General features: G+C 44.1%; 1 protein-coding gene across 1 annotated transcript in view; it reads left to right on the top strand.

Annotated features, from left to right (window-relative positions):
- Positions 3,358–16,809, top strand: part of EPM2A (epilepsy, progressive myoclonus type 2A, Lafora disease (laforin)) — a 122,045-nt gene continuing 108,593 nt past the window's right edge. Inside the window, exon 1 of the mRNA XM_018053306.1 lies at positions 3,358–4,031. Within this exon, the coding sequence (XP_017908795.1) occupies positions 3,404–4,031 (628 nt within the window). The 5' untranslated portion in view covers positions 3,358–3,403. The remainder of the gene's footprint in view (positions 4,032–16,809) is intronic.

Genomic DNA, 16,809 nt, shown 5'->3' with positions numbered 1-16,809 from the left:
GAAGGGTGAACTTTGAATGTCCATTTTACATTGTTTTATCTCCTTCCTCAGTGGAGGAAGGGAGGGGAACAGTGCTGGAGAGGGTGCTGAGGCCATGGTGGCCATCTTGGTTTCCCTCTCGTCTGCTCTTATTTCCTCTTCTACCTGAAGCGGTTCAGGCTGTTCCTGGGCGGTTCAGGCTGTAGGCCTCCTGGGTTATAAGGAAGAGGCAAACAGTTGAGAGGATCCCCCTTTCTATTTTCCTTCTCCTTTCTTTACCTAGTTCCATCTTTAAGGGGAATAGAACCACTGGCCCCTTTCTCCAACAAAGAACATGATCTATTTCTTCCTGGGCAACTGGACTCTTGTCATGAACAAACTCTATAAGCAATTGGCAGATCCAACCTTCATCTGACCCAAACTTAGGCCAAAATACTGATGGTTTCAACATAGGTTCTTGAATCCAAATGAAACAGAACCACCTGTTTTTTCCCTTTCCTCCTAGGATTATCTCCCCAATGTTGGAGCATGTGTCCTAGGGGACTGTTTAGGGGAATCTAGTTATTGGCCTTTTTCCCCTTGGAATCCTTCTTGCCTGAAGGAGAATTCTTACTACCTTATCCCTATCATCTGATTCTTGGAGGGCATGGCAACCCACTCCAGTATTCTTGCCTAGAGAATTCCACGGACAGAGGAGCCTGGCGGGCTACAGTCCATAGGTTGCAAAGTTGGACACGACTGAAGTGAGTTAGCACACACACATCTCCTCTGATTGTGTGCACTTGACTGGAGGCTCGTCACCACCCACCCCTTTTCTTTCTTCAGAGGTTTCTTGCACTCTTTTCCAATAGCTTCAATTCCAGCTGTTTCCCTTGTGGGAGAAATATCCCCAGAAGAGGTGCTTCTTAGCTACTTGTAGGGGTGGGTAGTTCATTCGATCTCTCCAGGTGATGTGGATCCCCAACGAGCTCCCAAATTGTTGGAAATCTAATCCGACTCGTGCCGGGGAGAATGAGAAAAATACTCTACAACAGTCTGGCGGGCAATCACACTGAGCGGGAAGTCGGCTTCCCTCCGTGTTTATCCCTGACATGCTGTACCTTACTCCGGGAGATGGTGAGGGACCGGGAGTCCTGGCGTGCTGCAGTCCTTGGGACCCTGAAGACTCGCACAGGACTGGGGGACTGAACAACAACAACAATTCGGATAGATGGGAGCGTGGTAGCACAATCCAGCGCGATTGGCTAATTCAAGTGAAGCAGCTGCCAAGTGAGGAGGCCAGACCTACCAACATGTGCAGCTTGGTTACAGAAACTTTCCTAGTTGTTGTTCAGTCGCCCAGTCCTGTCCGATTCTCTGCGACCCCATGGATTGCAGCACGCCAGGCCTTCCCGTGCCTCATTTTCTCTGGACATTTGCCCAAGGTCATGTCCATCGCATCGGTCATGCCTCCTCCTCTGATGCCCTCTTCTCCTTCTGCCGTCAATCTTTCCCAGCATCGGGGACTTTCCAGTGAGTCATCTGTTCACTTCAGATGACCAAAATACCAGAGTTTCAGCTTCAGCATCAGTCCTTCCAGTGAATATTCAGTGTTGATCTCTCTCTTGACTGGTTTGATCTTCTTGCTGTCCAAGAGACTTTCAGGAGTCTCATCCAGCACCACAGTTTGAAGGCATTCTGCCTTTGGGTTCTCCCTTCCTTTATGGTCCAGGTCCAGCTCTCACAACCAAAAGTGACCACTGGGAAGACCACAGCCTTGACTAAACCGGCCTTTGTGGGCAGAATAATGTCTCTGCTTTTCCACACACTAAGTTTGTCATAGCTTTCCCGGCAAGAAGCAATCCTATTCCGATTTCATGGCTACAGTTACCGTCCACACTGATTTCATGGTTACAGTCACAGCCTGCACTGAGTCTGGAGCCCAAGAAGAGGAAATCTGTCACTATTTCCAACCTTTTGCCTTCTATTTGCCATGCAGTACAGGAACTTAAGACTACAAAATGGCATGGGTTTCTGCCGGGAGCCAGTGTGAGGAATCCCACCCGTGACAAGGTCATGAGGAAGGAAGCTGACATACGCAAGGCGTGCTCAGACTTCAGGGACCCCTCTGGAAATTCCTAAGCATGTACCCCAACAAAAATCTGCCGGCTTTTGTGCTCTGCTTTTCCACTCTTCTGACATTTTCTGGAAAAAGTCAATTCAGGGCTTTAGTCTTCTGCATTTGAAAGAGTGTTTCAATCCAAATACCCCTCTGATGGCTTTCTAGCCTGCCTGCAGGACTCGTACAGCTGCGAGTGTGATTGTTTGAGGCCTCCTGACCGCAGGAAGCACAGGAAGCTTAAAACATCCTAGGAATGTAGGGGCTTCCGAGGAGTCAAAATCTTTAGAATAGGACTGATTAAAGGTTTCATTTGTTGAGTCAATACTTGCTGCTGAATTTTCATATCCTTTATTTTTAGATATAGTTGGTATATAGAAAAACAAGTAGTAGACCTGGTATTAGCAACATTAGATCTTTGAGTTAAGTACCTTCTTTGTTATATCCCACTGCACCTTTGTTCTATAGAGATGTAAGGAGATGCAGATTAAAGAAAAACACTTCAGAGGAAACAAAATTAACATTCATTAAGGAAGAGAGCCAAAAAGTGTTAACAAGCCTCTTGGCCAGAAGATAATGTAAATCACCTGAGACCTTTTGTATACAAAATGATGTATAGAAAGAGTCTGGGCTGCGAACGCTACATAATTTTGTGTTACCCATTGATCTCCGTGTTTTATCAAAAGTATAAAAGGCCTTCTGAACAATAAAGGATGGGGCCAGCTTCTCGGACCAGTTTCGCGAACTAGTCTCTTGGCCTGGTTTCTTGGGACTCTGGCTCCCCCTGTGTCTTTCTCTCTCTTTCTTCTTCTCTCCCTTCCCCTCTCTCTGCTCTTCACTTTAACTTCAGGCTGAATCTCCACCTGGGGCGCGGAGGCTCGCCAGGTCTACTTACTTGCCCTGGCTGTTAAGACTCGCACGAAAGGGAGCTTAAGGCGAGGCACCCTTAGATATTCAAGCGGGCGCCGGTGGCCCAACGTGGATGGTGCAAACTCCTTGTCTGGAATTTTATTGGCCTTCTGCGTAAACCAAGCTATTCAGCCCTCTTCCTCCACTTAATCTTCTTACTAAGCTATAGTTTCTTCATCTAATCTTATATTAATAAATAAACAAGTCTTTCCACGCCAACGCCGTCCACCCTTCGAATTTCCTGGATCCACCGGGGCTGGACCCCAGCAGGTTTCCTAGGAAGGAAGTTGATTATATTCTTTGATAGAAAAGACCACATTATCCCTATAATCACAGAAATAATTTCGAGTCTTTTGGAAAGGTCACTGGAAACTCTCGGAGTTTATGGGGAGTTTGCTTTCCTAACCCGATTTTTTTATGTTTTTTATGGTTTTTTTTTTTTTTTTTCTTTCCCCGCGTTCCCAGCCAACCGCGGAGCCGCTAGAAGAGGCCGCGGGCCGGGCGCAGCCTCCTTCTCCGGGCGGGACGGGTCGTGGCCGCAGCGAACCACCTCCCACGGCCAGAGGCCCCGGCCTGGATCAGGCTCGAGCTCCTAGGCCGCGTGATGCAGCCCAAAAAAGGTGCAGCCTCGCACGTGTCCCCGCCCGCGCCCGGGACCCAATCGCCGCGTCCGCCGAGCGCTCGGGCCGCGTCCGCCGGTCGCAGGGACACGGGGGACCCGGAGTCGCGCCGCCAGCCGCCGCCATGCGGTTCCGCTTCGGGGTGGTGGTGTCGCCCGCCGTGGCCGGGGCAGGGCCGGAGCTGCTGGTCGTGGGGTCCCGGCCCGAGCTGGGGCACTGGGAGCCGCGTGGGGCCGTGCGTCTGAGGCCGGCGGGCACGGCGGCGGGCGCGGGCGCGCTGGCGCTGCAGGAGCCGGGCCTGTGGCTCGGGGAGGTGGAGCTGGCGGCGGAGGAGGCGGCGCAGGACGGGGCGGAGCCGGGCCGCGTGGACACGTTCTGGTACAAGTTCCTGAAGCGCGAGCCGGGAGGAGAGCTCTCCTGGGAAGGTACGCGGGCTGCTGTGCCGCCCTGCACCCCGGGGCCCCGGCCTCGGCCTGGGGCGGATTCCGCTGTCCCCCCGCGGCTCCCAGGGCGCTCGGCCTGGATCTCGGGCTTTGCTCGCCGCCCGGACTGCCCGGGCGCCCCGGGCTGACCCTGGCCTGGCCGCCCAGCTGTCGCCACCAGCCGGCCGTCCCGCTCCCGACCGGTTCCCCTGGTGGAGGCTGTGTTCCCGGTCTGGCGTCAGTTCGGTCTCTACCCCTCCGGCCTCTTTCCCACACACCCGGGACCTGGTGTCTTGCCCCTGCTGCCCCGACGCTCCGGCCTCCGCCCGCCTGGCCCCCCGCATCCTCTCTGAGGCGGGCTCCCTGGGCCGCGCCGCTCCTGGGTTTTGCTCCTCAACTCCGCCATGACTGTTTTTGTGCCCTCATTTTCCTGCCCCAATCCACTAAAAAATGACCCACCCAGTAAAGCTAGCCTTTTCGCTAATCCTAAACGTCAGCATGCTCCTTAGTGTATTTTATTTTTCTTCTTTTCCATTTGAGACTGAACAAATGGCAAGATGTTGAGCGTTTTCTCTTTTCGAATTTTTTTCAAAGCCCGGAATATGTGGCTTCCCTAGTGTCTCAGAAGGTAAAGAATCCTCCTGCAGTGCGGGAGAACTGGGTTCGATCCCTGGGTCGGGAAGCTCCCCTGGAGGCTGCTGCTGCTGCTAAGTCGCTTCAGTCGTGTCCGACTCTGTGCGAGCCCATAGACGGCAGCACCCCAGGCTCCACTGTCCCTGGGATTCTCCAGGCAAGAACACCGGAGTGGGTTGCCATTTCCTTCTCCAATGCATGACAGTGAAAAGTGAAAGTGAAGTCGCTCAGTTGTGCCCGACTCTTGGCAACCCCATGGACTGCAGCAGCCTACCAAGCTCCACCGTCCATGGGATTTTCCAGGCAAGAGTACTGGAGTGGGGTGCCATTGCCTTCACCGTCCCTTGGAGGAGGGCATATCAGCCCACTCCGGTATTCTTCCTGGAGAATCCCATGGACAGAGGAGCCTGGCTGGCTACAGCCCAGTTCAGTTCAGTTTAGTTGCTCAGTCGTGTCCCACTCTTTGCGACCCCATGAATTGCAGCACGCCAGGCCTCCCTGTCCATCACCAACTCCTGGAGTTCACGCAGACCCACGTCCATGGAGTCCGTGATGCCATCAGCCATCTCAACCTCTGTCGTCACCTTCTCCTCCTGCCTCCAATCCCTCCCAGCATCATAGTCTTTTCCAATGAGTCAACTCTTCTCATGAGGTAGCCAAAGTAGAGTTTCAGCTTTAGCATCATTCCTTCCAAAGAAATCCCAGGGCTGATCTCCTTCAGAATGGACTGGTTGGATCTCCTTGCAGTCCAAGGGACTCTCAAGAGTCTTCTCCAACACCACAGTTCAAAAGCATCAATTCTTTGGTGCTCAGCCTTCTTCACAGTCCAACTCTCACATCCATACATGACTACTGGAAAAACCATAGCCTTGACTAGAAGGACCTTAGTTGGCAAAGTAATATCTCTGCTTTTGAATATGCTATCTAGGTTGGTCATAACTTTTCTTCCAAGGAGTAAGCGTCTTTTAATTTCATGGCTGCAGTCACCATCTGCAGTGATTTTGGAGCCCCCCAAAATAAAGTCTGACATTGTTTCCACTGGTTCCCCATCTATTTCCCATGAAGTGATGGGACCGGATGCTATGATCTTCATTTTCTGAATGTTGAGCTTTAAGCCAACTTTTTCATTCTCCTCTTTCACTTTCATCAAGAGGCATGGGGTCACAAAGAGTCGGACACGACTGAGCAACTAAGCACAGCATAATTTGGCAGTGGAGATATGCTCTGATTTCTTAAAATACAAAACCAATACAAAAATACAAAACCATGTGGTGGCTGGGAAAAAAAAAAGCAAAAACATGTACAAAAGTAAAAACTTGTTTCCTCCACTCACCCTAAGCCCATGTATACCAATATATGAAGTGTCTACTTGTCTCACACACAAGTTGTATAATATCTTCATCTTCTTGCCTTTTCTTGCTCTGCAACATGTTGCAAAAACTTTTTAGTGATACTCCATGTAGATGTATTTCATTTTCTAAATGGTAATGAAATATTCTGTATCTACCAGTGTGCATTTAGATTGCTTTCCATCTTCCGTTATAAACAGTAACAGCTTAATTGAAAGTCATTGTATAAAGTTCTCTTTGAGCATTTGGGAATGTCTTTGTAGGGTAGATTCTGAGATGTGAAATTGTTAAGTCAAAGAGTAGCCGTGTTTTACATTTCAGTAGTAGTAGTAGTGTTAGTTGCTCAGTTGTGCCCAACTCTTTGCAACCCCATAGTCTGTAGCCTCCTCTGTCCATGGAATTTTTCAGGCAAGAATACTGGAGTGGATTGTCATTCTCTTCTCCAGGGTATCTTCCCCACCCAGGAACCCAATCCAGGTCTCCTGCATTGTAGGCAGATTCTTTACCATCTGAGCCACCAGGGAATAAGGGTTGCCAAATTATTCCGGTTGCCAAATTATTCCCTGAAAAAGTGATGCCAAGTGTAGACTCCTGCCCGAGTTCGAATGTAGACAGCCCTTTCTTTAAATGAAACGTACAGAGTAGGGGACTGGAGTGTGTGTGGCTCAGTGGTTGTCCAAAGTGGATGAAAGGTCCCTGGGGAAGTTTATATGAAAAAGTGGGCCATTTAGCCCATGCTGCTGCTGCTAAGTGACTTCAGTCATGTCTGACTCTGTGCGACCCCATAGACGGCAGCCCACTAGGCTCCTCTGACCCTGGGATTCTCCAGGCAAGAACACTGGAGTGGGTTGCCATTTCCTTCTCCAATGCATGAGAGTGAAAAGTGAAAGTGAAGTCGCTCAGTTGTGCCCGACTCTTAGCAACCCCATGGACTGCAGCCTACCAGGCTCCTCTGTCCATAGGATTTTCCAGGCAAGAGTACTGGAGTGACCATAGTGATGTGGAAACAAAGAATCAGCAAAGAGCATGAGTGTTCTGTAATATGTTTATATGTTATCCTTGTTCCTCTTTTTGCACCCCACTGAGTTTCATAGTCTGGTACCATTTATTGTCCTTTTGTGTTACCATGACAGAATTGAAAGGTACTCTCATTGATTATGCCCTTCTTTATAGGATATTCTATTAGTTATTTTCATAATAAAGTAATATCTGATAATTTTAATAAAAATTAAGATGGTTAAAAACAAAGATCTTCCCTTTCCCTAGTCCTCCTTTTCTATTTTTAGTTTTTCTGAATTCTCCCAAATTCAGATATTTTTCTGAATTTCTTAATGTATCAACTTGAATTTTTCTGTTTTTAGGTTTTCTGAGAGTTGCTACATGAATTATATGTTACACTTTAAAATTAGACAATGTCTACTGACAGCTGCTCTATACCTATAAAATTAATCATCTTACTTGCTGTGAAATATGAGAAATTTAGCTCAGGTTCATTATCTCTCCCCTCCCTGCTGATTTTTATATTATTATTTTACATTATACTTATGTAGTTTACTGTTGACTTTCTATTATGTAGAAATTTCTTCTTTTATGCTTCTTTTATATAGAAAGTTGCATGTGTGCATGCTAAGTCACTTCAGTCATGTCTGACACTTTTCAGCCCTATAAACTTTGGCCTCCTCCCCCGGCTCCTCTGTCCATGAGATTCTGCAGGCAAGAATACTGGAGTAGGTTGCCTTGCCTTCCTCCAGGGGACCTTCCCTACCCAGGAATAGAACTGTGTCTCTTATGTCTCCGGAATTGGCAGCCAGATTCTTTACCACCAGTGCCACCTGGGAAGCCCATGTATATATAAAAGATTAAGAAAAATGACACCTGCACACTCCTTTCCTTTTCTTTACTTCGCTTAATCATTGTTTCTATGTTAAGTTCTATATAATTTGTATTTTGTAGTATAATTGTTACTATGCCATTTTGTTTTAGGCTGATAGGTTGATTCAAAGAATTGTAAGTTAACAGACAGCAAAATGAGAAGCAGCATAGCCAGTATTTAAGAGCAGGGATTCTAGAGCCAGAATGTCTAGCTTCACTAACCAGTGTATGACCTTGGGCAAGTCACTTAACTTTACTGTGCTATTGTTAAAAGGGCCAAACTGGCTAATAAATCTGAAGAGCTTAGGATAGGACATATAAGTGTTAAATAAGTGTTACTTGTTGTTATTTTTACTATTATGATTGGGAAATAATTATTGCAGAACCAAGTAGTGTAATTACACTAATTTAAAAGTTTAGAAATATAATTCTGTGACATGAAACCTGTGTACTAGGAGGAAAAGTTCTCTTACACTATAAATCACGCTCAGATTTTATGTAAAATGATATCAGAGTTCATTTTACTTTATATTTGAGTGGCAATGTTTTTTTACACCTTGTTTTAAACTTTCTAGTTACTTTTTAAAAACAGGAACAGCATTTGATCCTCAAAATTTCCTAGTTTAAATGAACTATCTGATGAATGCAAATTCCTCACTTTTTGAAAACATTGTTCCTTGAAGATTTGGGGGTTTTGTTTTAATTTTCACCTATATTGATGTATGTCTTTCTGAACATAGCTATCTGGGATTTATATTATTGTTGTTGCTTTTACTTGGATTCCTGTGTTAATTGCATTGTTTAGGATTCACATTTTCCACTTTCTTGAATATCTTAGTCCTTTCATTCAATCGTATCCTGAAATAATTTAAAGAAACAGTAACTGAGAGATAAACTACCTGAGTTCTTAAATGCCTGAAAAGGTCTTTATCTTGCTTTCACGTTTGATTAGTCATCTTGTACAGTATTCTAGTCTCAAAATAATGTTCGCTTTGAAGGCACTGCCTCAGTACCTTCTAGACCAGTTGTAGTTGATAATTCTCACATCAAAGTAAGCCCATTTCTTTGTTGGCACATTTTTTTTTCCTCTTTGAAGCTTAAAAACTTTTCCTTACCATTATTTTACCAGGTCTCAGTCTTTTGTTGTTGTTGTTCTTGCTGCTGCTGCTGCTAAGTTGCTTCAGTCGTGTCCGACTCTGTGCGACCCCATAGATGGCAGCCAACCAGGCTCCCCCGTCCCTGGGATTCTCCAGGCAAGAACACTGGAGTGGGTTGCCATTTCCTTCTCCAAAGCATGAAAGTGAAAAGTGAAAAGTCGCTCAGTCGTGTCTGACTCTTAGCGACCCCATGGACTGCAGCCCACCAGGCTCCTCCGTCCATGGGATTTTCCAGGCAAGAGTACTGGAGTGGGGTGCCATGACTTTACAATTGGTTGCCTTTTTCAATTCCAGGAATTATTTTTTTTACTAATGGAAACTTTCTATTGTTTCTGTATTTCCCCCTCTCTGTTTTCTCTGTTCTTTCCTCTGACATGTGTTACTCATATACTGTGCCTTCTGCTTTTATGTGAGTATCTCTTAGCATTTCTCCTGTGTTTTCCATCTTTTGTTTGGATAGATTTCCCTGACTATGTTTCCAGATCACTGTTTTGTTTTTAATACTATCCATCCCGTTAGTTACGTCTTATACTGCTGCTGCTGCTGCAAGTCGCTTCAGTCGTGTCCGACTCTGTGCAACCCCACAGACGGGGCTAGGCTCCGTCTAGGCTCCTACTAGGCTCCCCCGTCCCTGGGATTCTCCAGGCAAGAACACTGGAGTGGGTTGCCATTTCCTTCTCCAATGCATGACAGTGAAAAGTGAAAGTGAAGTTGCTCAGTCATGCCCGACTCTTAGCGACCCCATGGACTGCGGCCTACCAGGCTCCTCCGTCCATGGGATTTTCCAGGCAAGAGAACTGACTTAAAAATTTTTTTTGACAATCATTTTTAATCTCCCACATTTTTCTGTTATTCTCTGATTTCTTTTTTTTTTTTTTTCCCAGAGCTGGTTTTTCTTCCGGTATGGATAATTTATATTTAAATCTTTCTGAGCATATTAAATAGAATTGATTGAATTTGTTTTTGTCTTGCATTAACTTTCTGTTCCTTTCCCCATAGCAATATTTTTTTTAATGCTAAAAGTTTTCCTCAAGTGTCTGGTAATCTTTAGGTGACCATTTATTTTTATGAATAAAGGTTATGTTGATTTGTAGAAGCAACTATGCTGGATCCCTGCTGAAGTTGCTTGTGTTTATCCAAAATCTCCTCTAAATGGAAGTATACTCATGGGATATCGTGTAATTTGGCAGATTTTGTGGAGGGGAAAGTTTCTTCACTTAGGGTTAATGGGTGAGAATCCAGAGGACTCCTAGTCCTTATCATTAAGAAAGTAAAACAAAACAAAGCAAACAAAAATGTGATTATAGGTAGAAATATTTCAATCTATTTTATTCCTAAATGCTGCTCCCTTTTTCTTTTACCTTCTAGTCCGTTGGTGAATACATAGTTATCTCAAGATCTGTTCTGTTCAGATATCTAGACCTTACACCTCTTCTAAGGGCCTTTCCCAGAAAACCATTCCATCCTATATTGAGAGCATAGTTATTTCATGTTAGGGATAAGGTAGGGTGGAAGGAGGCAGGTGGGAGACCATTCCTTCAACTTTTCCAGGTTGGCATCTATTTGTTAAGTCTCTTCTTACAAGTCTTTCTTCTTCTTTTTAAAAAATATTTATTTATTGATGCCATTCCCCTTGGCATATAGGATCATAGTTCTCCGACCAAGGATCAAACCCATGCCCTTGCAGTGGAAATAGAGGATTCTTAACCACTGAAACACCAGGGAAGTCCCACATGTCTTTCTTAACTACTTTTTTATTCTTTCTCTTGGCACCTGTTCCTTTCTTTATACCTCTTTTATAGTTTAAAACTGCATTAGTTATAATGCCTTGGACTCTGATTGTAAGTAATAGAAACAGTATGAATAGTAGGGAGGAGGCTCTCCCCCCTCCAAAAAATGTGGACTGTTTGATAAACAGTTTGGAATGCAATAGACTGCAGGTTGGGTTTCTCTGGTAGCTCAGCTGGTAAAGAATCAGCCTGCAATGAAGGAGACCTGGGTTCAATTCCTTGGTTGGGGAGATCCCCTGGAAAATAGATAGGCTATCCACTCCAGTGTTCTTGGAGGCTGGTGGCTCAGACAGTAAAGATTCAACCTGCAATGCGGGAGACCTGGGTTCGATGCCTGGGTTGGGAAGATCCCCTGGAGGAAGTCATGGCAACAGGCTGCAAGTAACAGAAAACACAACAAGCAGTTGCTTAAACAAATAAGGGTTAGTTTTTGTGCTATAAAAAGTTCATAGGTAGATGATAGTGATAATGGTTCATAGCTTGTGGATACCAGGTAAGGTGCCTTTGTATTTTCTTAGCTTTTCCCTCAAGGCTACAGCTGCTGTTCTAATCATTGCATCTGCATTCAGTAGAATAAGGGAGGAGAGCAAAGAGTGGAAATGTCAGCCATAGGCATCCCCTTTAATCTAGAAAGCATTAACTTTGGCATTCTGGCATTCTCCCTGCCCTTCAACACACATACAGGTATACCTTGCTTTATTCTACTTCACCTTATTGAGCTTTGCAGATGTTCCATTTTTTTTTTTCTTCTTCTTACATTGAGGATTTGTGGCAACTTTGTGTTGAACAAGTCTATTGGTGCCATTTATAAACAGCATTTGCTCACTTAATGTCTCTGTGTCACATTTTGGTAATTCTTGCAATACTGCAAACTTTTTCATAATTTTTATATTTTTTATCCTTCTGTGAAAGATTCACCATCCTAGATGCCATCCAGAACATTTGTGATTCATGGAAAGAAGTCAAAATATCAATATTAATAGAAGTTTGGGAGAAGTTGATTCCAGCCTTCAGGGATGACTTTGAGGGGTTCAAGACTTGGAAGAAGTATTAGCAGATGTGGTGGAAATAGCAAGAGAACTCAAATTAGAAGTGGAGCCTGAAAATGTGACTCAGTTGCTTCAGTCTCATGGTAAGGCTTTCTCCATGAGGAGTTGTTTCTTATGCATATACAAAGAATGTGATTTCTTGAAATAGAATCTACTCCTGGGAAGATGTCATGAAGACTGTTGAAATGACAAGAGGATATTTAGAATATTACCTAAACTTAATTGATAAAGCAGGAGCAGGGCTTGGGAAGATTAGCTCCAGTTTTCAAAGAAGTCCTGTCATGTGTCAAAGGCTATCAAATAGTATTGTGTGCTTCAGAAATACTGTTCATGAAAGAAAGAGTCAATTGAGGTGGCAAATTTCACTGTTGTCTTTTTTTAAAGAAATTACTACAGCCACTGTAGCCTTTACCAGCCACCATCCTAACAGATCAGTAGTCATCAGCATTGAGGCAAGACCCTCCATCAGCAAACAAAATGATGACTTGGTGAAGGTACAGATGATGATCAGCATTTTTAGCAACAGAGTATGTTTAAGGTATTTAAATTGTTTTTTTAAATTGCCTTATTTTGATATTTGCTTAATTTTGATAGCCTGGAACTGAATTGGCAATGTCATTAAGGTATTCCTATAGTTCTTTTTCATATTTATAATTGAACAGAACTGTTGTACTATGCTACATCTACTGTAGAAGCCCTAACGAAAAAAATCAGTCATTTCTCCAAAGAGCTCTGGTTTGTTTTATGGTAGAATGGTATTAAAAACCATCCCTTCATGGATTACAGCTTTATCATTGTGAAGGAGCTATGAGCCATGCCATGCAGGGCCACCCAAGATGGATGGGTCATAGCAAAGAGTTCTGACAAAACGTGGATCACTGGAGAATGAAATGGCAACTCACTCCAGTATTCTTGCCTGAAGAACCCCATGTACAGTCTGAAAAGGCAAAAATATATGACACCAGCTCCCCCTCAGGTCAGAAGGTGTTCAATATGCTATTGGGGGAAGACAATTACTAATAGCTCCAGTAAGAATGGAAGTGGCTGGGCCAAAGCAGGAATGATGTTCAGCTGTAGAAGTGTCTGGTGGTGAAAGTAAAGTCCAATGTTGTAAAGAACAATATTGCATAGGAACCTGGAATGTTAGGTCCATGAATCAAGGAAAATTGTATGTGGTCACGCAGGAGATGGCAAGAGTGAACATCAACATTTTAGGAATCAGTGAACTAAAATGGATGGGAATGGGTGATTTTAATTTAGATGACCATTACTTCTACTACTGTGGCCAAGAATCCCTCAGAAGAAATGGAGTAGTTCTCACAGTCAAAAAAAAAAGTAAGAAATACAGTGTGTACTATGTGCTAAGTCATTTCAGTCACGTCCAACATTTTGTGACCCTATGGACTATAGCCTGCCAGGCTCTTCTGTCCATGGGATTCTCCAGGCAAGAATTCTGGTATTGGTTGTCATTTCCTCCTCCAGGGAAACTTCCTGACCAAGGATCAGAACCTGTGTCTCTTATGTGTCCTGCATTGGCAAATGGGTTCTTTACTGCTACTGCCACCTGGGAAGCCCAAGAAATGCAGTACTTGGGTGCACTCTCAAAAAATGACAGAATGATCTCAGTTCTTTTCCAAGGAAAACCATTCAACATCACCAGTAGTCCAACTCTATACTCCAAGCACTTATGCTGAAGAGCTGAAGTTGACCTGTTCTGTGAAGACCTACAGCACCTTCTAGAACTAACACCAGAAAAAGATGTCATTTCATCATAGGGGAGTGGAATGCAAAAGAAGAAAGTCAAGGGATACCTTGAGTAACAGGCAAGTTTGGCCTTGAAATACAAAATGAAGCAGGGCAAAGGCTAATAGAGTTTTGTCAAGAGAACACACTGGTCATAGCAAACATCATTTTCTAATGACACAAGAGTCTACTCTACATGTGGACATGAACAGATGGTCAATACTGAAGCCAGATTGATTACGGTCTTTGCAGCCAAAGATAGAAAAGCTCTGTTACTTTGCCAACTAAGGTCTGTTTAGTCAAGGCTATGGTTTTTCCAGTAGTCATGTATGGATGTGAGAGTTGGACTGTGAAGAAGGCTGAGCACCGAAGAATTGATGCTTTTGAACTGTGGTGTTGGAGAAGACTCTTGAAAGTCCCTTGGACTGCAAGGAGATCCAACCATTCCATTCTGAAGGAGATCAACCCTGGGATTTCTTGGAAGCAATGATGCTAAAGCTGAAAGTCCAGTACTTTGGCCACCTCATGTGAAGAGTTGACTCATTGGAAAAGACTCTGATGCTGGGAGGGATTAGGGGCAGGAGGAGAGGGGATGACAGAGGATGAGATGGCTGGATGGCATCACTGACTCGATGGACATCAGTCTGAGTGAACTCCAGGAGTTGGTGATGGACAGGGAGGCCTGGCGTGCTGCAATTCATGGGGTCGCAAAGAGTCGGACACGACTGAGCGACTGAACTGAACTGAACTGATGCAGTCAATAAAAACAAGATCTGAAGCTGACTGTGGCACTCTGTCTACCAGATGTAATCCATTGAATCTATTTGTCACCTCCACTATATATATAATCATAAGGGATTTGATTTAGGTCATACCTGAATGGCCTGGTGGTATTCCCTACTTTCTTCAATTTAAGACTGAATTTTGCAATAAAGATTTCCAGTTGCTTCCATGTCCTGGCTATTATAAACAGTGCTGCGATGAACATGGGGGTACATGTGTCTCTTTCTATTCTGGTTTCCTCGGTGTGTATGCCCAGCAGTGGGATTGTTGGGTCATATGGCAGTTCTATTGCCATTTTTTTAAGGAATCTCCACACTGTTCTTCATAGTGGCTACACTAGCTTGCATTCCCACCAACAGTGTAAGAAGGTCCCTCTTTCTCCACACCCTCTCCAACATTTATTGTTTGTAGATTTTTGGATAGCAGCCGTTCTGACTGGCAGGAGATGATACCTTATTGTGCTTTTGATTTGCATTTCTCTGATAATGAGTGACAATGATAACAGTGGAAACAGTGTCAGACTTTTTTGGGGGCTCCAAAATCACCGTGGATGGTGACTGCAGCCATGAAATTAAAAGACGCTTACTCCTTGGAAGGAAGTTATGACCAACCTAGATAGCATATTGAAAAGCAGAGACATTACTTTGCCAACAAAGGTCCGTCTAGTCAAGGCTATGGTTTTTCCAGTGGTCATGTATGGATGTGAGAGTTGGACTGTGAAGAAAGCTGAGTGCTGAAGAATTGATGCTTTTGAACTGTGGTGTTGGAGAAGACTCTTGAGAGTCCCTTGGACTGCAAGGAGATCTAACCAGTCCATTCTGAAGGAGATCAGCCCTGGGATTTCTTTGGAAGGAATGATGCTAAAGCTGAAAGTCCAGTACTTTGGCCACTTCATGTGAAGAGATGAGTCATTGGAAAAGACTGTGATGCTGGGAGGGATTGGGGGCAGGAGGAGAAGAGGACGACCGAGTATGAGATGGCTGGATGGCATCACCGACTCAATGGACGTGAGTCTGAGTGAACTCCGGGAGTTGGTGATGGACAGGGAGGCCTGGCGTGCTGTAATTCATGGGGTTGCAAAGAGTCGGACACGACTGAGCGACTGAATTGAACTGATAATGAGTGATGTCGAGCATCTTTTCATGTGTTTGTTAGCCATCTGTATGTCTTCTTTGGAGAAATGTCTGTTAGTTCTTTGACCCATTTTTTGATTGGGTCATTTATTTTTCTGGAATTGAGCTGCAGGAGTTGCTTGTATATTTTTGAGATTCTTTGTCATTTGCTTTGTTTACTATTATTTTCTCCCATTCTGAAACCTATCTTTTCACTTTGCTTATAGTTTCCTTTGTTGTGCAAAAGTTTTTAAGTTTAATTAGGTCCCATTTGTTTATTTTTGCTTTTATTTCCATTACTCTGGGAGGTGGGTCATAGGGAATCCTGCTGTGATTATGTCAGAGAGTGTTTTGCCTATGTTCTCCGCTAGGAGTTTTATAGTTTTTGGTCTTACATTTAGATCTTTAATCCATTTTGAGTTTATTTTTGTGTATGGTGTTAGAAAGTGTTCTAGTTTCATTCTTTTACAAGTGGTTGGCCAGTTTTCCCAGCACCACTTGTTAAAGAGACTGTCTTTTCTCCATCGCATATTCTTGCCTCTTTCGTCAAAGATAAGGTGTCCATAGATGCATGGATTTATATCTGGGCTTTCTGTTTTGTTCCATTGTTCTATATTTCTGTCTTTGTGCCAGTATCATACTGTCTTGATGCCTGTGGCTTTGTAGTAGAGCCTGAAGTCAGGCAGGTTGATTCCTCCAGTTCCATTCTTCTTTCTCAAGATTGCTTTGGCTATTTGAGGTTTTTTGTATTTCCATACAAATCTTGAAATTATTTGTTCTAGTTCTGTGAAAAATACCATTGGTAGCTTGATAGGGATTGCATTGAATCTACAGATTGCTTTGGGTAGTATACTCATTTTCACTATATTGATTCTTCCAGTCCATGAACATGGTATATTTCTCCATCTATTTGTGTCCTCTTTGTTTTTTGTTTTTTGTTTTAATTTTTATTTTTTCTTTATTTTACTTTACAGTGCTGTATTGGTTTTGCCATACATTGACATGAATCCACCACGGGTGTACATGAGTTCCCAAACATGATCCCCCCTCCCACATCCCACCCCATATCATCTCTCTGGATCATCCCGGTGCACCAGCCCCAAGCATCCTGTATCCTGCATCGAACATAGACTGGCGATTCGTTTCTTACATGATAGTATACATGTTAGAATGCCATTCTCCCAAATCATCCCACCCTTTCCTTCTCCCTCTCCCTCAGAGTCCAAAAGTCCACTATACACATCTGTGTCTCTTTTGCTGTCTTGCATACAGGGTTATCATTACCATCTTTCT

The sequence above is a fragment of the Capra hircus genome, chromosome 9 (assembly GCF_001704415.2).
Source record: "Capra hircus breed San Clemente chromosome 9, ASM170441v1, whole genome shotgun sequence".
NCBI classification, from domain to species: Eukaryota; Metazoa; Chordata; class Mammalia; order Artiodactyla; family Bovidae; genus Capra; species Capra hircus.
The sequence above is the reverse complement of the archived record's forward strand: the minus strand, read 5'-3'. Positions and strand labels throughout refer to the sequence as shown.